At 42.9% G+C, this 27,730-nt stretch overlaps 1 protein-coding gene across 2 annotated transcripts in view; it reads right to left on the bottom strand.

Annotated features, from left to right (window-relative positions):
• The window catches only part of PLA2G4A (phospholipase A2 group IVA), an 85,394-nt gene extending 67,026 nt beyond the window's left edge, over nt 1–18,368 (bottom strand). Inside the window, exons 1-3 of one of the 2 annotated variants that reach the window (XM_063343906.1) lie at nt 18,123–18,368; nt 472–570; nt 171–310 (exon numbers count right to left, since the gene is read on the bottom strand). In XM_063343906.1, coding sequence (XP_063199976.1) covers nt 171–221 — 51 coding nt within the window. In that variant the 5' untranslated portion in view covers nt 222–310; nt 472–570; nt 18,123–18,368. The remainder of the gene's footprint in view (nt 1–170; nt 311–471; nt 571–18,122) is intronic. The other variant, XM_063343905.1, reaches the window with a different exon arrangement.
• Between the last annotated feature and the right edge of the window lie 9,362 nt (nt 18,369–27,730).

Here is a 27,730-nt window from a genome sequence, read left to right as displayed (position 1 = left end):
TTTGCTCTAGCCACACTTACCATTTTTTTAAGTAATTAATGATAACTCTCATGCTCTGTACTTATCTAGAGTAGCTTCTAATAGGATATATTATATGAGCCAGTATATATTACACAAGGCGTAGACATGCATATTATACAAGAATACATAGGAGATTCAAAGCTACTTACCACAATGTGTTGATAAGGATCTATGACTGACATTTTTGCGTTAATTTTCATTCAAGACAACTGTCAAATGTCTATTTCAATTCTACACAGAAGATGCTTCCCAGTTTTTCAAAGCAAGTTCAGGATGACAGATCTTTTAACTATTAAATAAAGAAAAAGAATTAATTAAAATTCTTATGTTCCTTTTAAACTGCATTTTGTAACACAGCAAATTAGTTCCTCTGTTTTAGGAAGGTTTCCACAATTTGTTTACCAAGAACTTAATTTTATATAAACTATGGAGGTATAGATGTTTACTTGCCTGAACAAGAGAAATTTCTTCTTATTATTTCCTGTACATCAGAGTAAAAGCATGAACCAAATATCTTGAATTCCAGTCATCCAAGTGTTTCTAGCAGCTCTACAGATAAACAAAAGAATAGAGCAAATATATTGATCTGTTACATATTCAAATGTATATACTTCCATGCATTACAATCCTAGTATTAAAAATAAATAAATCTGTGTTTAGTTAATAGCCTTTTTGCTGTAGTGACAAATTCTTGGTTCCCATGCTTTGCTTCTATATTAAGACACTCATGGTCAGGGCAGGACAGAGATTAAGTTCCTCTTTGTATCTTCCTCCCTGTACAAGGTGAGGTATGAGGGTATGTCCTGCATTCATACCAAGGTACGTGAATTTTAGAACTGAAAAGACAGTTGAGAGCACAAACACAACAATCAGCAACTTGCTCCAGACAACCACAACCCTTTGAAGTAAGGGTCTGTTTAGTCATTTTAATGCAGCTTTTCACACCAACTTCACTTTGAAAGCTTCTCCTGTAAACAGTAAATTCCCGAAGTTGCACCTAACTGCATCTAAGAAAATAACAGAAAATGAATTCCAGCATCTAATTTACAGCAAGAGCGCAGGAGAGTTCATTTGGCAGCTGCTCATTTAACCATAAATGATCAGCAATAGTGCCCTCTGCAAACCCAGGAAGGGAATTCCAACTGAAGTCCTTGGCCAACTCAGTTGCCTGCAGAGACCTGCAAGAGGCTTTGCAGGACAAATTGCACACCAGCTGGCAGGATTTATGCAGGTTCTTCATAGGCCAACATTTTCTGAACACTTTGTGAAGATTTCTACTGAAATCAGGGGCCACCAGAGGCCCTAAACTTCAGAACCACTTCCAACCATCAAAGTACGTTAGGAGAGGTTATTCCTTTCTCCATCTCTAAAAACACAGGGGAACTGCCAGACAGGATCAGTTCTCGGATTCAGTCAGACATGAACTATCAGTACATGCTTCAGATTCAAAAGGAAAACAATAAAAAGCACCATGTGGTCTCAAGGAAATGATTCCTAATCCCCAATTTGAAAGGGCAGAATAAGTCTTAAAAAATGGTGATTTATGTCACTCCCAAACCCTTGCTCTTGAGCAACTTATATGCAGGCATTTCCATAAAAATGTTGTTTCATTATGATCACTAGAACATTACAATATCCCTTCTCTGATCCTGCCAGCCCTAACAATAGCTTGAGGTTAGAAATTACCCTGGGTTTATTTATTTGTTTTTAATCTAAGTCTGAATAGGAAAGATTAACATACATTCAGTTCAGAGCTTTCATTCAAGGCAGCTCAATGCCAGGGCAAAAGAACAAGCCATCTTTAGCACAGAAAGCAAGTAGCTTTTCAGAATTAGAGGAAGACACACAAATCCACTATTATTTCTCCTCCTGTAATAATAATTGCAAAGACCTTTTTTTTTTTTTAAATTCTATCAGCCAAATTCAGCAGTGGCATAAAGAGGCAGATGAGAGAGAAGCAGCACTATGTTTACAGGCATATTGTCTAGCTGGTTTGTTATATTCTAGTTTATTTAACCTTGGGTCCTGCTTAAAGGAGGACATTGAAGAACCTTGGTAAACAAACAAGCCCTGCCATGTCAGTTTTTGAGGAACTTCCAGGGCAGTCAAGAAAAGGGAACAGTGAGGGCTATCTGATCACTGTAACAAAGAAGAAATTTGCAAGTCATAAAACAGAAAATACACTATTTCCCCTAACTGCACAGCCAACTACCAATGAGTTACCGCAATCATTTTGACAGGATACATGAAACCAAGCTGAGGATGCTGCTCTATCTGCGGAAGTAAGAAAATGGGTTAGGCCTAGGACAGAAAGCCTGGTTCGAGTTATTTGTTTAGCATCCTAGAGGCACAGTTCCAGTTCTCCAGATCATCACTCAACTGGCTTAGACATGAGATCATCCTCTCTTTTCCTATAACCCCCTGCCTCATCTGTTTCAACATCTGCAGGAAACACATTTGTGATCCTGCAAACAACAATCTCTTTGACTACACAGCCATAATGAATCCCTGAGCACGATCTGTCCTCCGTGTTGAGTGAGGCAAGGGCCACGCAGACAAATATGCAATCCCATAATTAATAACTGTATCACAAACACACACGCACAAACTGTGAGCTAAAAGATATACAGGCAGAGGCTCTGAATACGGAGAAAAGGGCCAAGGAGCAAGTAGACCCTGATGTGATATGCCAAGCCTAACATCCAGGGTTTCCATCCAGCTCCAACCAACAGCACAACAGATCCCAGCCCTAGTCATGCTGGCATTACTCCAAATTGCAGCTCTTGGTTTGCTGTCTTCATGACGGTCTTTCAGGATGTGATAAACAGAAGCAGGTACCCAAAGACAGGCATCCTTTTCAGACACATGGGTGTGCCTGAGGCACCTGGGGCTGGCAGATGGATCCATGCATTGCCACAAGTCAGCAGGACGTCTGAAATGGTATCAGACATCTGCGTTTAAGCGACTTGAATACTTACGTCCTTTACCAGTGGATTTAATCCAAATCAGAGTTAATTGACCCCAATATAATTATACCGCACCCTTTGCAAGCTTGTACTACATTATCAATGGAGTTTGGGTTATGTGAACTAATATATTTCTATATCTAAAATCTTAGTGTGGCAGAGGAGCCAAAATACAGCACTAAACAGAAGCTATCTATTATGCTCATCAAGAGCCACAAAGGAAGTCTTCAAGGATGTTTACTTTAAACATCTGCAGTAAATAGAGCTGTGATCCCCAAATTATCTCACTTAACGCTGCCACCATATGCTGTCCATCCCACAAAGCCTAATGGAAAACACATCAAGTAATTAAGGACTGTATCCCAAGCACACACAAAGAACTGAACTCAAGTTGAAGCTGGTGGCAGGCCAACCCTTAACAGATTGCAGGGGAAGTATCACCTCTCGGCAGATCTTCAAGAACACTTTAATATTATTAACATGTATTGTTTTGGCTCCCTGATATCTGGTGGTATCACATCGTCTGTGAACCATAACGTTCCCAGGACTGACAGCATTCCTCCCCAAAAGACTAGCAAAGCACCATGCAGGCAGTGCCTCTGCCACAGCAAAAGCACAAGCCCTGCCAATTCATACAGTATCACTAAAATTACCTAAGCTGGCCAGGCTGATTAACAATATATTTCTTGATGTTTTACTGACAAGTATCCAACTTTACTAAATACCACAGCAAACATAACCTCTCGAACAGGCCACAGCTTAGCTTGGCCGTGTAACGCAGAGACAGCTTCCTGCAAACTTCCTAAATCTCACTTCCACCCAAAAGTGAACTCTACTTTCGTCAGCTCAAAAGCATTTAATTCTTAGGCACGGTTTCAGACATCAAAAATAACAAGCTATTAGTGTACAGGTGGATCGCTGTTTAAAATCAAGACTCTTCGGTGATCTCAGCTGATTTTCACTTGAGGTGACAGACTGAAACGGATAAGGGATTATTGGCTCTGAAGACCAACAATAACAGAGCAATTACACAAAAAGGTTACACACACGCAGGTTGTTACTGCAATGTTTTCATTCTCAGTGTTCATCCAGTAAATTCCCACAGATAATTCAGTTTCACCGGATATGCTGGGGACAGCAGACAAGAAGAATAATAAGGTTTTATCATTTCATGCTGAGTAGGAGCTTACTCCACAGTTAGTCTCACTGAGCAGAAAAGCTCTGAAAACTGAGTAAAGTGCAACACAGTGTAATAGCACCACCAGAATACGTCCTCAAGATTGTAAGCAAAATCATAAAAGACAGATTGTTTATATAAAGTTAGCCAACAGTTCTTAAAAATTAAAGACACAGACAATTAAAAAAAATAAGTAAGTGCGACTTACCAGTACAGTCATTAATGCTCAATCTAATATGATAAGAGTAAGGGGTATAGAATAAGGTAAGTATTGACTTAGGCTTTCGGTATGAATGCCACCATCCACTTTTATCAAATCAGATTACATAATTTTGTTTGGTTACAGATTGATCCTGTGATTGTATAACAGATAAAACAAATAATCTGTTTCTACATGATTTTGCCTAGCATCCTGGAAAATCACTGTAATGTTATTTCTTAATTTAGGTCTTCCCACACAAGAAAGAAGGTTTACCTCTTACCCTGCGTAGAGCACCCATCGCTCAATTTTCATCACTAACGAAAAAGTACATGCTTTGCTGACATGCAATGTCCATTCTTCCCATGCCTCACTAAGAGAGCATGGGTAGAAGGAAGGACTCCGAGCAGAAAAGCAAAAAGCTCGACCTTTGTGCCACATTTCTGGAGGATGCTCTGGGGTGAATTTTGGCAAGGAAGTTGACGCAGCATAAATAGCTAGACAGGAGACTTGAAGATTGGGAAACAACATTTGGCTTCCTGCTAGCGACGGCGTGACAGATGAAAAGATCATGAATCTCCTTCTGAAAGATGACCTGTCAGCCTGTAAGCAAGTCCTGAAGCTACAGGTGACACAGAGTAACTAAGATTTCCTTTCAGTGGAAAGGGAGAGCAATAAAATATACCAGCAGGGTGTAAGAGACGGCCTGCAAGTTCCCTGACAAAGGGCAGAAGGACCTCCAAGCCTTCGATGAAGTGCCTCAAACACTCGCAAGGAAATAAATAATGCAGGCCTAATGTTCACAGGACTGATAAAGCTAACACTTAGAAGTGTGGGAGGACTGTCTTGTGAAGACAAGATAGTTCTGCCACTCATGTGGTGAGCTTGCTAGTTCTCTGTTCTCGAGGCCACTGTGTCCAGTAAGGGACCTTTGCTTCATTATCCACGAAATGCATATGAAAGCACATACCCTGCATACGCCAATGAAGATTACAGAGATCATGCTAAACATGTAGGACTATGGCAGTCAACTCTCCACCAAATCATGCTACATGTCACCTGTGAGAAGGGAGAAAGCCCGAGATGAGGCTGTCCTTGGCAAGGGGGGTGGACCATGCTAATTCAGCAAACATAAAAGGGGAAAATAAGTGCTCCTAGAGAGAGAAACAAAGAAGATCGTGCCTGGGAAGATTTTTCACAAGAAAGAAGACTGGACCTGGGAAGATTTTTCCATGAAAGATTATGACTGGGAAGATTCCCTGAAAAAAGATGCTGGAACCAGGACCAGTGATCTCTATCTCTTTTTCTCTATCTTTTCCTTTCTCTATGCCTCAGTTTCCCTTTTCTCTTAGAGTTGTTACATAACATTAAGTACCGGTTGCCATGAGTTGTCCTATACCTGTTGTTAAGTAACACAATCCATACCTCACCATTCCCCATAATTTGTTATATATGTAAGCAATTATCCTGGACTTGTTAAGACCTATACTAATCATTTTGGAAAGCTAATAGATGTTTGTATACAGGCCTTGAGATTTATCTCACCTTAGTCCACGCTGTTGGGGATTTACAAATCTGAAGTCACTTAATCCCCCACCCCTTTCCTGAGGGCAGGACATGGCACAGAGATAAAACTCTGGAAACGTCACAGAAATCTTAAGTGAATTTACACCTTATCTAGTGCTGGAGGCTACTTTAGAGGCCAAAAGCAAGGAAGACAGAAGTGGTGATACGATCAGGCCAGTTCTCTGCATACAGCTGTCCAGCACCTCCTGGGGAACTCACTCCATGTTACAGTAACCTCCTGCAACAGGAGGCAAGACTTGATGAGTCAGGGGACATAAGACATGTTCTCGTAATAAATTTACTAAGCCGGACTTATTCCAAGAGGATAAAAAAAGCCCTGTCTTATATTCTGCAAGGAATGATCTTACCAACAGAAACATTCAAGAAGCTGGAAGCATTTCTGCATGAATACTGCGCCTATTTCACATCAGTCAAGGAAGTTCCTAGTACAGTTCCTATGCAGTCAAGTGCTGCATTTTCACCGTGAACACTAACTACAGGCCTGAAGGAAGAGGCAACTGATAGAGGGCATGATGGCTTATCTTACAATTACACTGCTTACACGAAGGAGAGCTAACAAGGAACACTCACTACAGCAGTTTGCAAGAGGTTATGAGAAAAAAGCCATGACATCATACATGGTTTTACTGTACAGTGAACTTTAAGAAATATTAGAAAGCGTAACTGAGTAAATTCAAAGTAAGGAGTTAATTCTATTCTGAGAATGAAAGAGTTCCTTGAGTCAATACCTTCATGTTACACTTCTCTCCAGTGTCTTATATTTTACTTCAACTGAAATTGCACTAGAAATAAAAAACAGCCTTGAATGTAAAAAAAAAAAAAAGAAAATCTCAGCCAAGGGACTCCAAGAATATTCTTTAAAAATGACAAAGATCACTGTCTTTTTCTACAGAAATCCAAGCCACAAGACAGATACTTTAGATGGCAGTCTCAAAAGTTTGTCAGAAATCCTCAAGCATAAGATCAGTAATCCCCGCTGTGTACAGGTCAGGCTCCCTGCAGGCTTATGTGGGAAGCAGCTAACTTGGTTTTCCAGCAAGGCAGCCAAAAACCAAAGAAGAATGTGAAAAATCTGATGGAGGTTCCATGACAAAGAAGAACTATTAGGATATATTCCCCATAAAACCAAGTCTTGTACAAAAGTCAAGTCTACCTATTATTTAAATCATTTCAAGGAGATCGTCTATGCAGACAATTTGCTATATGCATGCTGCAGTTCAGAAAAAGCAAGATTAAAAACGCCCAGCATTTCTGTACATTAGGGTTTTTATTTCAGTTATTCCACAAAAACTTTTTATGTATGACAGTTATTCGTTTAAGGACATTCTTACTTTTGGAAGCCCATCCTAAGGCAGCAGAGAACAAAAGCATCACACTTCCACGGGTGCCCCAAGTCCCTAGCATGTTTGAGATGGCAAGACAGGCTCCCCAAAACAGAAAAACTCAAAACCAGTGGCAGCTTTTAAAGTGTTGCCAAAAATGCAAACACTTAAATAATAACTTCTAAAATTAAGTGATATGTATCTGGAGTGTAACACTTGACTGGAGAGAGTTGTTTAATGAATATATCCCTTTAAAACTTACGTGAAGGGAAGAAAAGAAAAAAACACTCCCCCATATTTCATCCTTATCAGCATCTTTGGCAAAACTTTCCATTTCCTTTACCGTGCTGCAGCACACTGGTTGAGAGCTGTGGCCTGTCAAAACCTCCTTTAAGAAGCCTCATTGGTACTGTGGAAAGAACTGTTATGGTTTAGGGTGCTAGATTTAGACTCCAAGGATCTCAATCCAAATCTCTCACTCCCCCTTGGTGAAGACAGCGATGTCATCCAACTTCCAAATATTACTGGGCCAATGCCTTTTAAAAATTTTATTAAAATAATGGGAGTTTGGTTCTTACATATCTTTATCTTATCTATGCCTTCACTCCTTCTTTTGCTTCCCTGCTGTAAAATTAGGATTATTTTTTATTTAAAGTTTTTTTTATTTTAAATTATTCTAATATTTTCCCTAAGTATTTATGTTTGTCTTTTAGGGGAAGGGACAAGCTGCCACAATGCATCAAAGCTGCCTGATGCTCTCAGGCTTCAATTGCAGATGACAATCCCCCTGCATTTCTTACACAGTGGTTAAACAAAAAAAAGAACAGCCACAATAATAGCTAAAAATGCAAGGAGACGGCGAAATTAACAGCTGGCTTTTGTTTAGGTAATGTATGTCAACAATAAAACGAGTTTAGCTGAAAGTTAAGCAAACATTTCCTTTAATTAACTTTGTAAATTCTTTTTCAATTCAATTAGTATCCAGAGCAAGTTATCCAAACTCCTCTTTTTTTCCTCCCTGAACTTCCTGGCATTTCAGAGACAACACCAGGCAGCACACCCAGGCTACTGTCATGCTGGCACGGCAGGGATGGAGAAAGGACTGCACACAAAAAGGTGTATTTTGTCATCTTACACTCAGTGTCTGTACATGACTCAGCATTACAACTTTCATGTTCTTGGTTTGGACTGTTCACCCAAAATATGAGCTGTGGTCACTGTCTGCAATAAAGGGGACAGTTCTGCTGCACTTCCTTCGGTCTATATGGTCATAACATTAAAAGCATGACAAAGTAGTTACAGTGACTCAAGGAAATTTGTCAGGGCTTTCTAGTAAAAGTAGTCATGAAGAAACTTCTGACTCTGAGATTTTACAGCCTCTTTCAAATGATGTAAAATCTATATGGAAATATTTTATGGCTATTGCCAAACAGGAGTTTAAGTAATGTAAATGTGTGTTTTACACACAAACACATAGACAAAGGCAAATATAGACATCCCTACTGCATACAATATATGCTTGAGGGGAGACATTAAGTGGTAAACTTACACTATGAAAGATTTCTTCACATTTTTCATATATAAATAATTTTATAATCAACTGATTTAACAAATAAATACTAGACCTAGCAGGACAGACCCAACCGCCCTCTCCATTTTCTTGAGAGGTCTGCAGTTGGACACTTTTGCAATAGAAAGCATATTAATACTAGTGGTCTTCATCTTCCGTCTAGCAGCCGCCTTCCACCCAAAGCCCAACAGTTTGGGCAAAGCCTGCCTGACCCGCCCAGCCAAGCCTCTACCCGAAGAGACCTTCACTCCAGGGTTTGAGCAATTACAAAAAAACTCCCAAGTTACCAACTTGTGCTCGAGGTCAAACTTACATCAGCAAAGCATTTACTCAGGGGTTTTGATTTTTCTCTACAAATTTCAGTAAGGCTTTGTTGCGGCTCCTCCCCAGCCCTCATCTCCCAGTTGGAGAGGGTACGCAGCAAGCCACCTTCCACAGCTCAGCAACAGCACAAGGGAGTAGAATGTTATTCTGCCACTTCTTGAACTTCCTCTTTTTTTACCGTGCCTCTCATGACTCCTCTGAAGCTGTCTCCCTCATCATCTCTGCCATCCTTGCTCCAACCAACAAGGCCCTGCAGCTGCTCTTTTCCTGGGGCTACAGTGGCAGCATCAAAAGGGCCTGGATTTTCTGCGCCACCATTTCCACTGAGTTCAGAGTAATGACAGCAAAAATGCCAAGCTGATGCAAGAGCTCTAGTGCAATCTCTCTGCTGATTTAGGAAGAAAGTTTTGAATCGGGTAATGCTGGTTTCATTTTTAGCCAACTATCTCAAGTTAACAACAAAAGCCAAGCCCTGAGAGGATGAGGGGAAGGATCTAAGCCACTATTAACGGATGCATAATGTTACCAACTAAGGCATTGGACATGGGTTAAAAATGAAAGTAACATTTTGATTTAATACAATTAATGGGAAATTTTCTATTCATCATAAGCAAGAAAATATGTCAAACTTTACTGTAATTCTGCCAAAAACAGAAGATTAGCTACGCCAATGGTTACACAAAGCAAACAAAACCCACAAAACTAACAAAAAAGCAGTAACTGCCAGCAACTCAGACCTTAACTGTGGCCTTCAGGAATGCAATACACAATCTAAATCACTACAGAGTCACAAACAATGACTGAACAAATAAATGGACAGCAGTCAAAGTCAGGAAGAAACACCAAATTTGCATATCCCGTTTTTAAAATGGCTTTACAAAATTAGGGACACAAGGGGGACTTTCATGCTCTTCTCTGAGGCATAGGGCATTGGTCAGCCAGAGAAAGTTCAGCAAAACTTAGGTGAACTATGACTACTCTCTTACCAAACTGTCTAAGCTTTTAACTATTTCTTAAGACACCAAGGGCTTACTACCTCCCTTGCCAACTCAAACTCTCCCTCAGCATATTAAAAACACCGTTTGATGTGCCTGGTCTGTACTGAAAGGGAAATGACTGATTCATAATGCAGGCCAGATGAATAGCCAGTAGAGATGTTCAAGCACTTTTCAACAAGAGTTTTTATTCAGAAAATGTCTATTTGCCAAAGCAAAAAAGCTGTCATTAGAGAACTACATCGGTTTTAATAAAATTCTTTTGGGGAGAGTTTATCACACCTACACTCAAAACTGATGTTAATTCAAAATAGCCACCCTGTACGTGTCCAGGTCACTCTCAGGTGGGGGAGATTGATGCTCCCTTCCCACATTATCCAGTTCAGAGCAGGCAAGTGAATTTTGGTCTCCCTCATCCCCAATGCTCGTTCTTTCTCCAGCCCTCTATTTATGCATAGCAAGTGATACCAAGAAGCAAGACTGTACCACAACCAAACATATATTCTGTTCTACCACGGAAAGAAAATTAGGATCAAATTCTTCATCTGAACTATGCAGAAAACAGGCTGGAGACTGCTCTCCTGCACACGGCAGTGTGTTTGCCAGCACCACTGGTTCTGCTCTACTCAGCACCATCATTTTTTCTGAGCTTATTTCAGAACCATTTATATAGTGTCACAGCTGATCATAAATAGACCTACGGAAAACAGTGATTTTAAAGAGAAGAAGAAACTGGAGGGAGAAGCCAGGCTCAGTTCATATGATCCTCCTTCCTTTGCATTCACTGGTGAAAAAAAAGTTTTACAAGCAACAAAACCTGTTTTCCTTCCGCTTTAGCCATATCAAGCATCTTTTTCATGCTTGCATTATTTCAGTTCCTAATTACAAGAGATAATTGTCAGAAGCACATAGAAGATAAGCCCAAAAAACCCACAAAACCTCACATCTTAGGGGTTTTTTTCAGACAACAATACCTTTTTAAATTATGATTATAGTGGCTGTTTTTTCACAACACTGTGGATTTGGGAGGGGAGAAGGTGTAAGGTAAGACTATGAGACATAGTATCAGGTTTTTATAGGTAATTTTGATTCAGGTTTGACTTAATGACTAGGAAGAAGCTATTTAATTTCTCTTTATCAAAAACACCCTTATAAAAATTAAATCCATATTCACTAGGCTGCAGAAGAGTTGAAGAGCTCATTAAATTAATAAATTTGGGGTTCTCAGAAAAAGGAATTTAAGTTTAAAAAACCAAAGTAATACTTGGGAGTATGTCATGGTTACCAGGAAGGACTGCCTGGGCTACTCAAAGTGGAAAATGCCAGAGCAATGCAAGATGTTGGCAGATTTTGCAATTAGAAAATCCTGGTTTTCATTACTGTCAGCACAGACATCACACCAACTTCCTACAGGAACCTTAAACCGCTTGGTAAAAAAAAATAAAAAAGTCTGCAAGTATCATCACTGAACACACCCAAACCCATAAAAATAAACTGGTTATAAGAAAAGCTAGGACTTGCTTCCTAGCATCTTCCTGTTAGATGTTGTACAAGCTCACAGTCTCTGCCTTGAGGTTTTTCACTAGCGCTGTCCTTGATTCATAGTTGCAGGGTTCTTGTTACATGAATAAAAACTATTTTTCCCAGCAAGACAACAGTCCAAAAACACCACGACTGTGAAAACTTAGCAGGTTCACGCCTTTATCAAAAGATAAAGGGGTGTTGCACTTAGTCCTACAGTTAGAAAATCATTAACAATTCTACTTGGATTAGGAGGAAAAAGGATTCAAACAAGAGAGCAACATAAGAATAGTTAGTTTCATATTTTATAGAAATTGACCAGGTTAAGATATCATCATTATCCCAGATATTCATTTAAGCAGGCATCCATATTTATAAAACTTTTAAGAACAGAAGTGCCTCAAAAGTACATGATCTCTTACAATTCTCCATTATAGATTATTTTTAAAAGATGGTACACAAGGGTAACAGCCAGAAAATTTCTAATTAGTTACATTCCAAGCGTATACACAGTCATGTTCTCCCCAAAAGGATTTGTTGTTCCTGTTGTTTGGGGGGTTTTGCTGTCGGGTTTTTTGTTGGGTTTTTTCTTTCCCCCCCTAACAGGACTGCAGCCTTAGGCAGCGGCTACTGATTTTGCATAGAGTTACACTTTTGCATGTTGAGTACAAAGGCACGATTTTTCCGCCAGAGCATGCAAAGTAATGGTTCGGGTCACAGTGAGAGCTTCTCCATGTCTGGTACAAGGTATATGCCCACAAGTGTTGTTTGTTTTCCCACTGACGTTAACGGGTTTTGGAACAGGCCAAAATGAATATGCTACTTGGGGGCACTTACTTTTAGCCAACAATTGACAATACACCAAGTTAAAAGCATGAGAAATACAGTTCTAGTAGTTAAGCCCCATGTACAAACTATATCCTGGAGCCACAGACATGGTAATAGGGAGAAAAAAAACCAAAACAAACAAACCAAAAGAAAGCTCCACACTTAACAGATGAGACAGCCCATACAAATGCATTCACTGTGCTTCTTAAGCAATCATCTCCATCTACCCCAACATCCCCCTCACCAGTCTTGTTCATCATTCAGGTCTTCTAAAACACCACCCCTTGTGGGTTGGGACTGCCACTTCTTACAATAAATACACTTTTGTACAGATCTCACTATAAACTCTGCGTATGTGTGTGCAAATTAAGTGTATAACTTGATAGTCACTGTGAATATAAAAGGGCAATTTATTTTAAAAGCGCACATTCCTACAGATCTTGGCTGAGGATATTAAGTACTGTCATAGCTGACAATACTAGTAGGAAAAGAACTAAGTTTTATTCATTTATGCTGAGATCATCTTAAGGAAAATTTTAGATAAATATCAAAGATGAGTCAGTTTAATGGCTTTACTATCAGATAACCACAAAAAGCACAAATGTGACCGAGTCAAATCATGCATAGTTCTGAACTTGAGTATGTGGAAGCTTTTTACCCTATATTTTCTTCTCCTTCCTAAATATGCATATTTAGGGATGGAAGCTGGAATGATGGAGAGACAAGGATTCTTGTTTGCAAACAGCCTACTTTGTATTTCAAAAAATAACTATCACCACCTTAGGATGCTCAAAGTATAACAATGAGAAACATTTAATTTAGTAATTAAGCCCGTAAACGCCTGCTGAAGTAATTTTGTTATCAGCAGACAAAAAGAAGCACTATATTCTCTGCGCTCAGCCTTAGGATGCACCATTACCAATGCTACCACTCATTTGAAAGGAGATTGCATCTCAAAACTTAGAAAGAATGATTTTTAACTTTTAACTTAAAACCAGAGCTGTGCAGTCTGCCCAGAAGACAGAGTCCAGAGGTAGGATTCACCTCACTTAAATTCAAACACCTACCATGTAAAAATCTCCATCTGTGCTTAGCTATCAGAGAGAAAGAGGTACTCCTAGCACATAATTTACATGGTCTGTTGGATCACACTAATTTTATCCTAGAAGCTCCTGTTTTTCCTCTAGGGATTACTTGAAGAGTCTGGGCAACTCACTCAGGCATTGACTTCTAGAACATCTGTACTTGCAGTCCAGATCCCAAAAGCTCCCGTCACTACACATGTTGAGTCTTGGAAGCCGCAGCATGCGGCAAAAGCATGAGCTGAGACGGAAAGTGTCATCTCAGCAACCGTCTTTCTGGGAAAGGAAAACGTATTGGAAGAAAAACTGCAGTGTCCATGCCCTGCCAACTGACACAGGACCAACACAGGCTTCAGACTTACCACTGACAACAGCGCATGGATTTCATTATGAATGTTAGAGAAAATTAATGAGATCTGTACACTGCCTTTTTTTTTTTCCAGAAGTCATCTCATTCTATGCAATACTTTTAAGCTAAAGAACTAATTGATCTTTCCAGGAAAGTCCACCAGTTCTCTCTTGCAGTATTGCCACAACACTTTCCACTTTAAATAAACTGGAGTAAAGTTTAAGTGTTCATCAGTTAGTTCTCCTTTTCCTACAATCTGTTTAAAAACAAACACACACACACAAAACAAAAAACCCACAACCAAGAAAAACCCAAAAACTTTGCGGAGTTTCTTGGTGCTTTGTTTGCTCCTGCTTCATGGACCACTTTCACGTGTCCTAGAGACCACCTCCCATCCCTGTAGCATGGGCTGAGTAATGCTGCTCCAGACACTGACACACAGGCTGCTGGGAATTGGTACAGTCACAAAATTCATATCATTTCTCTGAGGTAAACAGTAAATGAAAGCCCTCAGGAAAGTCTGAATACCAGTGTTGGGTTTGTGTTGTTTTTTGTGGGGGGGTGTTTTTCTGGGTTTTTTTTTTTTTTTTTTTAAAGAGAGTTCTTTTGAAAGTATGCTGTTACTACATCATGTTATTATAACCTAGGGCAGTGACGAGATCATTTCCATTACTAAGACAAGGTCTGGGATCTGTTTTTCAGACTAGCGCGAAAGACGCAGTTGTATCGCTGAGGCATGGCAAACACACACAAGAGAGTTCATCACCTCTCAGGAAGATGACAGCCAATTCTGCTGCCACTGCCCGTGAAGTCAAAGACAAATCCTTCCACAGTACACACAGAGCTTCCGTTTAGAAAGAGGCAAATGAAACAAAAACAGACCAGTTGCAAACTCAGTTTAAAAGTGTGTGTCTCACAACTGGTCCCTCAGGCTTTAGCTGGGAGCTGAAACACCAGCTGGACCAGATCTGTAGGGAAGTACTTGATTTTATTGGTTAAACCTCCTCCAGGCTACAAATCACAGATATTTGTGACATGTACTTGTCTTTAGAGCAACCACTGAAACGTGGGTATCCCCATCAATATCAAGTAAACAATTAGTTAAAAATTCAGTTTTGCTCGCTCAAGGTGACTCCCCTTCTTAGGATACTGCCACATGAAGGATAAGGAGACTTTGATCCACATCAGTATTTTGTAACTGGTAAAGAATAAATTCGAACTTAACCTCCCATCTCTCCACTCCACACACTAACCATGGGCCATACAGTACACTGAGCTTCCACCTGTTGTGCTGGAAAGTTTCCATGCAAAACTAAATGTTTTCTCATATTTTGTAGTCAGTTTTCATACACTTGAATGTCTGGGTACAAGCATGAGACACCTCCTTCTCTGGCTGCTAGGCAAGTCTAACCAGCCCCAGCTGGTCAATTAACACAATTCAATTTGAATTCACAGTTCCCAAGTATCTAGAACAGCTTCAGTTCTACTGCCAATGCTGTCCTCTTCCAACCTATATGCAAGCCACAGAAGTTGCCACATACCTGAATATTGCATGTCAATTAAAATAGACTCAAACTGAGCCATGTCCTATTACTGATGAAGTGCCATGCACCTGGAAAGTCATTGCTACATTGCACTGGATTCAGTCCCTTGGCACTGTCAGGATAACATGTCAAGGAAGAGAGTAGAGGTTACCCAAAATGCCTGTGAAGCCTGTTCAATGGCTTTGCACAAATACCTCTGAAAGAAATAGTCAAGGCTCACTCCATACTCATTATTTTTCCCCTATGTATGACTAAAAGCTACACACTTAAGTACACTAAGGCAAAAACAGGTTGGCTGAAACATTTCCTATTCTGGCTATTTTAGGCCAGCTGACAAAAGTGATCTATTCAAGGTATCACAAAAAATCCAAGAAGGGCACCTTATGATCACAGAATCATAGACTGTGTTGGGTTGGAAGGGACCTTTAAAGGTCATCCAGTCCAACCCCGCTGCAGTAAGCGGGGACATCTTTAACTAGATCAGATTGCTAAAGATGGTAACAACGTTCAATAAGACACATTCAAGTTAAAATGAAATCAAGTATGCAATCTCAGTGAAGCAACAGCATTGGCTTTTTTTTCCTTTTTGTCTAATTCTTTTAAGAAAAAAAAGTCATCAACAGCACTGGGTGCCAAGAGTCAAACTCGTATTTTTCCAGCGCAAATTAACTGGCCACACAGAAGATATTAAATTATGTCATTCAGGCATAAATAAGTATTTCCATTTCTCTTTTTTTATGTATCCCTGCCATAGCAGAACAAGAGAGTGCAGAAAGGTGGTCATAAAGGGACAAGGTAGAGATTTTGAGAGACAACAACAGCAGAGAACTGAACTCTACACTGTAGAGTCACAGAATCGTCTAGGTTGGAAGGGATCTTTCAGGTCATCAAGTCCAACCATCAGCCTAACTCTGACAAAAAACATCACTAAACCATGTCTCTAAGCACTATGTCTACCCGTCTTTTAAATACCCCCCAGGGACGGCAATTCCACCGCTTCCCTGGGCAGCCTGTTCCAGGCTGTGCATTCAAAACCTTCCCCCTAAGAAAATAAAATAAGCACATCAGTTTTAGGTTCATGTTTTCTCTCTGAAAGTCTTAGTATACTGAACAATTCTTGGTAAGCACCAAGAAGCTGCTCCTATGAAACAACTGTTCAACACAGTAAGTGTCTGAGCCTACCGAGGTACAGAAAGCCATCTTCCTGTTAGCAATATCCACTCCATTAAAAGCCCTACTCCCAGAATTGCAATTCACTTGGGATAAGATCTTTATCTAGTTTCGGAGTTCCCACGTCTTCATTTGCAAGGAGCCTCCAAATGGGAAGTTTCCCACTCCCCAGCTGAGGTGACCAAAGGGATTTTTGCCCACAGGTGTGACACAAGGTGCCGACAGACAAGCTCTGAGCAGCTCCGCAGGGGTGACGCAGCCAGCGGATGCTGGAGCCTCAGCAGCTCTGCTTCTCAGCCCAGCCGGCTATTTCAAAGTCACTTTCAGAGGCTGCTCGAGGGAAGATGACTGACCTCGTACCACTGCAAGCCACTAAGCTCGGGGGCAGGGGGGGGAATCACCACCCCCAGCACAGGAACTGGTCACACCGCTGAGCCAGCAGCTTCTCCAAACGGTGCAGGACTGACCAGAGGTCAGCCAGGGCAACGAACTGGCCTATAACAGTAAAAGCGTGCAAGTTTGCTCCTAAAGAGGAACATGTAACCCCACAAAAAAAAAGGGGATTACGGTCTGTGATCATACTTCTAATATATGCTAACAGACTCCTGCTGCAAGTCACAAACAGGAACCCTTAAGCACATTTTTTTTCATATCAGACCCAAAAGAAAAGCTGCCATCACAGGCACCTTGCAGAATTTTTCCTTAACAGATATATATATTATTTTTTTTTTTACTTCCCTATAAATTTCAAAATGGATTGCTTCATCGCACATACTACGCGGGGGATAAGTGAATGAGGTGGCAGAGTTTGCACGGTTGCCAAAATCGGTTCCAGCCTCACGGGCCAAAGGCAAGCACAAGCCTACCACCCCGGCTCTGGTAACGAATAACGCAGTTTATGTAACTTTCGCGGCTCCTCTCCCCACTTGCTGCGCGATCGCCACAGGCCACCCCCCCGTACCTCCCGCTGCCGCGCTCCGGCACACAGGGCGAGCGCTGCCAAGGCTTTTTGCCCCCTCGCTGCCTTCTTTTTACCTCATGAAAAATTCGGTTTACGCGCGTTACGCGCTTGGGGAAGGCGGACGCCGTGCGGCGGCGGCGCTCCTGACCGAGAGGCGAGCGGACGGTGCGCCTGCCCCGGCGGCCGCGGGCAGGGCCGGCCGGGCGGCAGGTGCCTGAGGCGGCGCCCGAGGGAAGCCGCTACCCCGCGCCGCCCGGCGCTCCCCCGGCCCCGGCCGCCCTTCCCAGCGCCCCTTACAGCAGGGGGCCCCACCAGCCGCCTGCCCCGCCGCAGGGGAGGGCTGCCGGCTCCGCTCCTCATCCCCGCGCTCCGGCCCGCCCCTCTCCAACCGCCTCGGCCCGTCCCGGGCCTGGCAGCCGCGCACCCCTCCGCGCTACCAGCCCTCCCTTCCCACCCCGCAGAGGAGCCGCTTAGTTGAGCGCGTAAGAAGGAGGCACCGCGCTTACGGTCGCCTGAGGTCCCGCGGGCTCGGCCGTCCCTGTCGGCTGGGGCAGGCTCCCGCTCCCCATTGCGGGCATACGGCGCTTTTCACCGCGCGGCGGGGGAGGCGCCAGCCGTCAGCTGACCGCCGCCTCTTAAGGAGGCGTGAGGCGCCGGCCAGCCGGCCTGGGGGAGAACAGCGGGGCTTCGGGGCGGTTTTCTGCCGTCGGGCGCTCCGGGGGCAGGCTCGGCGGAGGACAGGCAGCCGGAGGAGCGGTGGGCAGCCTGAAGGGCGAGCTGCCCGCCCGAGGGGCGCGCCCGCACCGCCCTGAGGAGAGGGGCGGCGGCAGCCGGGCGCGCACGGCGGGAGGTGCCGGCCCTCCGCGGGGCCTGCCCCCGACCGGCGCGGAGCTGAAGCCGTAGAAAGCACCGAGGTAGACTGTGACAAAAAAAAAAAAATAAAAAAAAATTCAACAATCCAACAGGCGGCTAAATCGAAGTCTGCATTAAAATAACTTTAAAAAAAGAATGCATGTCTTTTCATTGCTGCAGTCATAATCTGTGGATATTCATTCGTATTCAATACTCTAATATTGGATACTGCGTTTCTGTGCTCCCTGCGGGGCTGCAGCAGCGCGGCGGCGGGTGCTGTGGGAAGGGGGGGAGAAGCTGCTCATGGAGGCCAAGCCCCTGTCCCGCAGCCCGTCCCCAGTGTGTCTGGGCACCGATACCATCCTCGGCAGCACCTGGGAGGGTGATGGGCCCCAGTGCCATCTGTCACCCGTGGGACTCTCCTGACCTGGCCTCAGCCTCTGAGTGCTTCCCGGTGCCGGTGGAATTCCGAGCACCAGCCCTTTGGTCCGGGACCCAGCAGCACGCTTTGGGCCTCGCACTTATCATGGGCTTCTCAGGACTCAAAAAGCATCCAAAATCCTCAGAGCCATGGACGGGAATGGCAATTCTGTCCATTATATACAACATTTACCACAATCTGCTTCTAAAACTGTCAGGTGATGCTTCCCCTCCCTTTCATGGACCAACATTACAGAAAAAAGGCATCAAAGCGGGAGACTGAGGGAATGAAATTATGCCCACTTTGACGCAGAGAGACCTAAATTGTACGTCAGTAAACTTAAAGACATGGTAAGTCAGTAAACAGGCAGTTTGGCTCCGTAGGCTCCACACCGGCAGTGTACGCTGACAACCAGGGACACGGGGACACACGGAGTTTGGGGTCAGTGCCCCATACCCATGGCTACGTGCACGGCTGTGCTCTGAGCCACGCACACAGGCTTGCTGGCCACCTGCGAGGTCTCTGCGCCCTGGTCCACACAGAAACCCTTCAACTCAGCGAGAAGAAAGTCCCTGCACTGCAGAACCTGCCTTTCAAGTTGGTATTTTACCACCCTAAGGCTTACGAACGCAAAGGAGCTGAGTTTACGCACACATGGAAGTCATCCCTTGTCACCAAAAGCCTCTTCACTCTCAGGTGGCTACGTCCCCTCCCACTTCAGCACTGGTAAAGATTTCAGTCTGGACCGCACCCCCATCACGCCTTACTCAAATTACGCCACTGGCTCCTCATCTGGCATACACGAAGTTAAAAGTTGCTCATTTTGGCTGTGTGCAATGGTCTTTCCAGGAGGAAGTGGGAAGGAGGGGATTAAGGGCAGCAGCTAGCTCATTTTGGTTGTTTCTAGTGGCAATTTTATTTTTATTAATTCTATTAATTTCATTTTTATTAATTCTATCACTTTTGTCCTTCGTGAAGATTTAAGGTGGCCTTAAAGCTCCCTTCCACATTTTTTCTGTTTTGCTTTAAAGGATTTAAAATTGAAGTATTTTGAAATGCACTTAAGGATAGTTATAAATCTAAGTATTGTATTATTTGCTGCATCATTAACACCCAAAAAAATATTTTCCCCCGGGTTTGTGGACTTTGCAGTGAGTCAGTGGGAAGACCTGACAGGCTTGAACCTCAGCTGCTGCTCGCCCATAACTAATGCTCTCACCGTAACAGATCTCAAAGAAGCCAATTCTTCTCTAGACACACCAAAAGATGAGACAGAGTTTCACTTTGATGCTGACGTCAAGCTCTTTCCAAACACCCAGTTTTAAGTTTTACGTTGGAATTTGCTGGGGCTTTGCACACACTTAGTACCAAAAGAGGAACTCGCTGCTTTGAAAAATGTGGCTGTAAAAAAGCAGAGATAAAAGAAAAAAATTGCTTCAATGACTAAACCAGGACCTCCTCAAAGCGCAGAAAACCAAAGGGTACGCTTCCACAAGTGAAAATAAGTGGCATTCACATTCTGTTAACAAGGTTCCTAAACATGCAGTAAACTGCTAGCCACAATTAGAGGACAGCAAGCCACTCCTCAGTGCAAAGCAATGCAAGCCAGAAACCTCATTTTCTCCATCCTCTTACCAGTCTCCTGCTATGATGCACTGCAAGAGCTGAGCAACCCCGGCCACTACTTTTAACCTAATTTTCTGTCTCATCTTGTAAGGAAAAAAGGCATGGTAGGAAAGTGCTGGCCTGTAAGTGCTGTGACAAAGAAGGGCAAGTTTATGTTTAGAAAGCAGACAAGGACTGCCAGCTCAGAAAGCGCCTGTGTGATGTGGACAGCCTCTTCACCCAGTTCCTCATCGTGCCTATTTGAGGGAACATTAACCAGAAAAATGCAGTAAAACCACATTGGTGGCATTATTCAGGTCCTTTTGACTTCCACGTCAACTACTGTCTGAGGATCACCATCAACTCGTCTTTTTTGGTAGGAAAGGACTTTTCAAAATGTGTCAGAAGAGCTCAATAATGGTCTTGAGACACGTAGAAATGACAACAGGCATGGATATGATTGCTCTTAGCAAGTTCGTTACTTTCTTCCCTTTGACAGTTGATTGGTTGGCAAGGCTGAGGGTATGATCATCTTTCCTGTGCTCTAAACCCCCCATATTTTCTTATTTTGAAGCACGCAAGACAGGTACCACATACTGCCGAGCGCTGGAGAGGCAGAGTTTCCAGAAGCTGCATATGTCTCAGAGGTGACCATGAGCTCCCGCTGCGCCAGTGCCGGTACAAGCTGTGTTCCTCAGGATCTTGTTGCTGGATTTTCTCCCAGGCATCTCCACCCTGGCACAGTCCTGCTCCAGCCACATACGAACTTCTGCGGAGCCACGCGTTGCTGACGGGCTTGATTATCTGTCCCTGAACTGTGCCAAGGGAGGGTTATCTGCAGACCGAGGCCTAATCACCAACTCTCTCTCTTGGTATTTTAGATTTATGCAAAACACAGTTCCCAGGGCATGGCTTTGGCTATATTTTTTGTGGTTTTACAGATAGAAAATGGGAAAACACAAAACCCAGCAAATAGGGGAACTCCAGTATTTCCATCAAAACTCCCTGGCTTAGTTCTGAGTGGCAAAACTCAGAGTTCTCCCTGTTCAAGGAAATAACGCAGACTCTTGATAAGGAGCTGACTAACTAGCAGAGCAAAAAATTCCTCTTCCTTTCTTTTGACGCAAGAAGAAATGCAAAGCTTTCTTTTACATTATGACTGTTCCTGTTATTTCATATAATATTATGAAAGTTATTTTTGGTCTTAATCCTATTTCTTCAAGAAAATGACGGGTAGGGTTTCATGATATTTTTTTCCTGTGACAAAACAAGTTTAGCAGATGCCTTTTCCACACACATTGCAGCTCCTTACTCACAGAATCACAGAATCACAGAAACTTCAGAGTTGGAAGGACCTCTAGAGATCATCTAGTCCAACTCCCCTGCTAGAGCAGGATTGCCTAGAGCACATTACTCAGGACTGCATCCAGGCGAGTCTTGAAAATCTCCAGAGAAGGGGACTCCACAACCTCCCTGGGCAGCCTGTTCCAGTGCTCCGTCACCCTCACTGTAAAGAAGTTTTTCCGTGTATTTGAATGGAACTTCCTATGTTCTAACTTGTGCCCGTTGCCCCTCGTCCTGTCACTGGGAACCAATGAAAAGAGTGTGGCACCATCCTCCTTCAACCCACACTTTAGATACTTATATGGCATAATAAGGTCTCCCCTCAGCCTTCTCTTCTCCAGGCTAAAGAGTCCCAGCTCTCTCAGCCTTTCCTCATAAGGGAGATGCTCCAGTCCTTCAATCATCTTAGTTGTCCTACGCTGGACCCGCTCCAGCAGTTCCCTGTCCCTCTTGAACTGGGGAGCCCAAAACTGGATGCAGTATTCCAGTTGTGGCCTCACCAGTGCAGAGTAGAGGGGGAGAATGACCTCCTTCGACCTGCTGGCCACACTCTTCCCTATGCAGCCCAGGATTCCATTGGCCTTTTTGGCAACAAGGGCACATTGTTGGCTCATGGATAATTTACTGTCTACCAGGACCCCCAGATCCTTCTCCTCAGAACTACTTCCCAGCAGGTCCACCCCTAACCTATACTGGTGCTTAGCATTCTTCCTCCCCAGGTGGAGGACCTTGCACTTGCTTTTGTTGAACCTCATTAGGTTCTTCTCTGCCCAGCTCTCCAGCCTGTCCAGGTCACGCTGGATGGCAGCATGGCCCTCCGGAGTGTCAGCCACCCCTCCCAGTTTGGTATCATCAGGGAACTTGCTCACCTCACCCATGTTAAGGTTTTGTGGGGTGCCTCATCAACTGATCTCTGAATGATATGGGTTAAGAAACCTCCTTCCTTTCTCTTTGATGCGAAGGTTTGGGTTTTATTTCAGATGATTTCAACCCACTAACAACCACCTGCTGCTGCTGTTCATTCTGCAGTACCCCACAGTGTGAGATGTCACTTCTGACCTCCACTGATGGACACATACTGTATATGTTTTGATCTGCCAAAGCCCCCAGACCACGAGCTGCCTCCTTAACTTTTCTCCCCGACAGTGGCTGGTGCACAGTGGAAACAAGCCACGGCTGCGGTGAGGCAATTAGAGGGTGTGAGAAACAGCATTGTGAAGTTCAAAGCAGATGAAGGTCCCTTCTGAAGCAGCCTTGTAAGGGAAGCGATGACAAATTACAGAGGCCATTGTAGCGTGCGGCTCAAGAGCGCCAAAGCTCAGACACAACTTTAGGCAGACCATGGAAAAGCGAGGCTGGGTATAACAGGACAAACAAGCAACTAAGTAAACAAAACTGGGTATTTTGTTAGATGCTCAACACAAACCCAGTATTTTCTTCCAGTCATCTTTAAGCACAGACACTTCAGGATGTACCAGAAAAAAAAAAACCCTTCTTTCATGACGCTTCCAAAGCCCAGCTATTCCATAGAGGACCACCTCCTCCTCCACATTCCTGAGGCCTCCACCAGGCCTGAGGCTTTTGCTCTTGTCAAGATAAAATATCTCTCTTTCTGTGGAGAAAATAATTTCATCCATTGTATGTAACACCACAGGGGGGAAAACTGTAAATCTTGCTTTTAAGATTGTTTCTAGTGAAAAATAGCCATTTGCTCATCAATCGGATAACCTGAAATAGCCTGTCTGGGTTCCTGCCTAAGGCTGGATTCTCAGCTAGCAGCAGCAATCCAAGTGCCTCTTATCATTGACACTGGGCAGAATAAATGCACTCTGAATTTCCAGGTTGCTCCTCTAAGATGATTTATCAGACATCGGTACAGCAGAAAACCGAAATTCCCTCTAAGCCAGTTTGCCTCTGCACTTACTCCCCCACGTCCACATGCTAACATTTCCCCTATCACTTGAAAAATAACAAATCCCTCTGGAGGACTTTCCATTGCGAATGAGGAAAATTTGCACTCGAAGGGAATTCTGCTCAGGTGTCTAATTCCTCGGCAGACCCCTTCTTTCTGTCCCTCCTTCCACCTACACAGTGGTTTTCTGGGGTTGTGGCCAAGTCACCCCTGGCAGTCATGGAAACAAACATGAAGGACTAAAATAACAGCAGGTTTCAGACACAATCCGGCGATCCTGAAATATCATCTGAGAGCTTGAAGTACAGCACGGCAGGTGAAACCTTCGTATTAAGGAAGAAGTTAGTCTCTGTAATTGTCTGCTACTATATCTATTACGTCTGACACCGTGAAATGATAGGACGTAGGATCATTTAGGCTGGGAGGGATCTCAGGAGGTCTCTGGTCCAACCTTCTGCTCAAAGCAGGGGCAGTTCTGGGGTCAGACCAGGTTGCCCAGGGCTTGATCCAGTGGAAACTTGAAAACCTCTGAGGACAGAGATGGCACAGCCTCTCTGGGCAGCCTGTGCCATGGCTGGACTGTCATTGTGGAGAAAAGTTCCTCTTTAGATCCATTCTATACCCCTCTTCTTTCAACTCATGCCCATCATCTAAGGTCTCCCTCTCCTGATCCCCTCCCTGGAGGCAGAGCCGTTCTGCTTCTCATCGGATCCTGAACTGGTGAACAGATGTGTCTATCACAGAGCACCACATCACTTGGTTTCCCTCCAAATTGGTGCAGCCCGAAGGGCCAGCTGAAAGCTCTGCGCAGCCCCTTTGTGAACCACCAGTTCAGTTTAAGTAATCTCACGGCAGCTGATGTTTCAAGGCAGTTTTACTGTGTTTAAAACTCATACACGGTATTCCCAGCTCCTTTGCCACATGCTTGACAGGAAAATCATGTGACTTTTCAACAAATTAGAATAATTATACACTAAGGCTGATCTTATTTATACTACAACCACTTAAAAGCATTAATTTTAAAGATGAGCACAGGACCAAATATTTTATTAAATTATACCCTGGAGTACCATTTACATTATAGAAGTAAATAAAGTTGCCTCGGTCTAAACAAAAATCAGTCGCAAAAAGAAGCAATGGACACAAAAAAAATCATTTTAACAACATGAATGGTATGGAGTTTATTATTCTGAAGATCTGCTGTCCGCACTGTAATTTCTCACCTTCCCTCTTGCCCAGTATATTGTCTCCAACTGTCACCAGTGGTGGGACTTAAGGAAAAAACGCAGAAACCAGAAAGGGTGTAACATGCTCCTTTCCCCACCAGCGACGTGCAGACTATGGATTTCCTCCCCTGGGGCTGCACCAGGACCATGATTTTTAAACAGCTATCTGTGGACATCACTTTTATCATATCTGTCTAATGTTTTTGATGGAATATCCTCAGTCTCTGTATCTTTCTATGTCTAGAAATTCCACAATTTGAGCTTATAGAAAACTTACTTTCCTTTGTTTGTTTGTTTGTCTACCGGTTGGTCTGAAGCTGGGTTTTCATGTTGTATGCAACAGCAAGTAATTTCCTGTATACCTTTTCCAAATCACCAATCACTTATAGACTTTTGTCAGTCACCGCTTTTCCAAGCTGAAGAATCCGTGTTTATTTAGTTTTTTCTTGAGGAGTGTAAGTCACCGGTCTTTCATTTACAGTTTCTGTCTTCTATATTCCTCGTGAGACAGCTGAGTACAATGACATGCGTCATTGAACGCATGGGCTAACTGTGAGTTCATGTGGTAACAATGGTTTGGCTTATTTTCTGTTTCTTCCTAACTATTTTTAACTTCCTACTTGCCTTTTGCTGACTGCTGCGTTAGCCACAGTGTGGACCACCTCTCCTTCCTAAACAGTAATCCTGAATTTGGATCGACATCGGTATATATTTTCTGCAGTTCTGGCTACACAGAATAACTCTGCTAGCTACAAAGACGGTTCCTTCCCTATTAAACCTTTTCTTTCCTGAAAGAATATATTAAATAACACAGGCTCTAGCAAGAGATTCCACTGGTTATCTCTCTCAGTTACAAAAACTGAACACTCCTTCTCATCCCTTTCCCCCCTCTTTTAACCAGTTATTAATCCCTGAGAGGACTGTGGATATTTTACCTTCTTTTTCAAAAATCCCAGTTTATCAGATTGGATCACCTTCCTCTAAAGGGTGGTTGACATCTTCAAAGTGGAATTGTGAGGCATGATTTCCCCTTGAAAGAATTATGTTGTTATCACGCATTTATAGATATAATTTCATATTGTCTGGGGAGGAGTAAGAACCCACTGGTCTGGAAATCTCAGCTCTGCCCTTAAACCATCATTAAAAAAGTCAGTCGTACACCAGCTACTGGCTGGCAGTGGAACTGAATCGAGTGATAGGTTGCACACATCAAAATTTGCAGTTCAGAATTTTGCTACATGAGCTACGCTTACATTTGTGTCATCAGTATGTCCCAAATTTTTTTTACTAAGACTTTCATTCTAACCCCATTCACATACCCTGTGGGAATCTCATTGACTTCTGCTCTATGGAGGATGGAGGCATTAAATTTATTTAGATTGCCTACAATTTGCTATCATCCTTGAGTGCTCCTGTTACACCTTGCATGCATCTAAATGAATAGAAAAGACAGTGTAAAGAGAAAACTATATGAAATACACTTCAGCTTGAAATTCAAATGAAAAATCAATAACTAATGAAGCCTTCATGATTGCGTCAACAAAAACTGCGGCAACACAGAAGTTCCAAGGAAGTTAAGTCAACCCCACTACTAAGCAGTAGAGTGGTTCAAAATATACAAAGCAAAATATCCAGGCGCTTGGAAGGCCACGTCAGTGAAAAGCAGAGAAGTACACATTGGGACTGTACTCTCTTCATCACAGCAATAACAAGAATATGAATACAGGGCATTCAGGGACTTCATCATGTCCCGTCCTTTACAGTCGTCTTCCTTCTGACAAACCTTTTCTCATGGAAGTTGTGCAAATAAAGAAAATGTTACTACTCTTGGGAATTTGTGTATTTGCAGGGCTCAGTGCTTATTCTATTTTTCGCAAGCCTTTTGTGAGCAGAGAGACTTACGGAAAACAGCATGATTAAAAAAAAAAAGGAGGATTATTAGAAACAAGTTTCTATCATTGATGTTATGGATCAGCTCAAACACTTGCTATGCTTGAGTGTATAGTCCTGGAGAGGGCCATGGTTTCAATTAAACAAATGATGTTTTCTGCAAAGAACTCACACAAGTATCACAAGAAAACTGAAAGGAACCCATAGTTTGTATTTGAGAGACACTTTTCAAGAGACAAAATATTTCTGTTAAAAAGCTGAAGGTAGTGTTTGGACAACCTTGTTTGCCCTTTTGAGAATTATTGCATAATAAACATTCTCTTGACACGCTGTTATTAACATCACGGGTCACTGGTTTTCTGCATACTTCATTCAGGTATTCCGGTTCTTCAAAGGCAACACCACAGTTCAAGGGTAACTTGCACATTTCCTCTCTTAAATGAGTGCATTTCTGTTATAATGTCCCTTTGTGTGTGTGTGTGTGTGTGTGTGTGATGGCAAAGATTCTCATTGTATTATTTACGACAAAACCTACTTGCCACTGTAAGCAAACTTCCAATGTCTCATTCTGGCACTAATTTTTCTTTTTTTAAGTCTTTCTTCTTTTGCAGTGAAGAAGTCTGTTTCAATTAAACATTTAAAATACTCCAGAAATGTCTTTCTTATCCAGATTTGTACAATTCTGTTTGTAGTGGAGCTCTTTGCTCAGGCAGTTAAGACAGTGAAAATGCATGACAATAAGAAGGTCAAGTGTTTTTTCAGCTGCATCCCTGTCAATGAACATTTCGACTCCTGTCTCCTCTGCTGTCTTTGTTACTTAAGCCCAGACTTCCAATTTATCCTGTATGCTAAAGGGATTTTTTT

Source organism: Chroicocephalus ridibundus, chromosome 8, assembly GCF_963924245.1.
Source record: "Chroicocephalus ridibundus chromosome 8, bChrRid1.1, whole genome shotgun sequence".
Classification (NCBI taxonomy): domain Eukaryota; kingdom Metazoa; phylum Chordata; class Aves; order Charadriiformes; family Laridae; genus Chroicocephalus; species Chroicocephalus ridibundus.
Note: the sequence above shows the minus strand (reverse complement) of the source record. Positions and strands in the feature narration are given on the sequence as shown.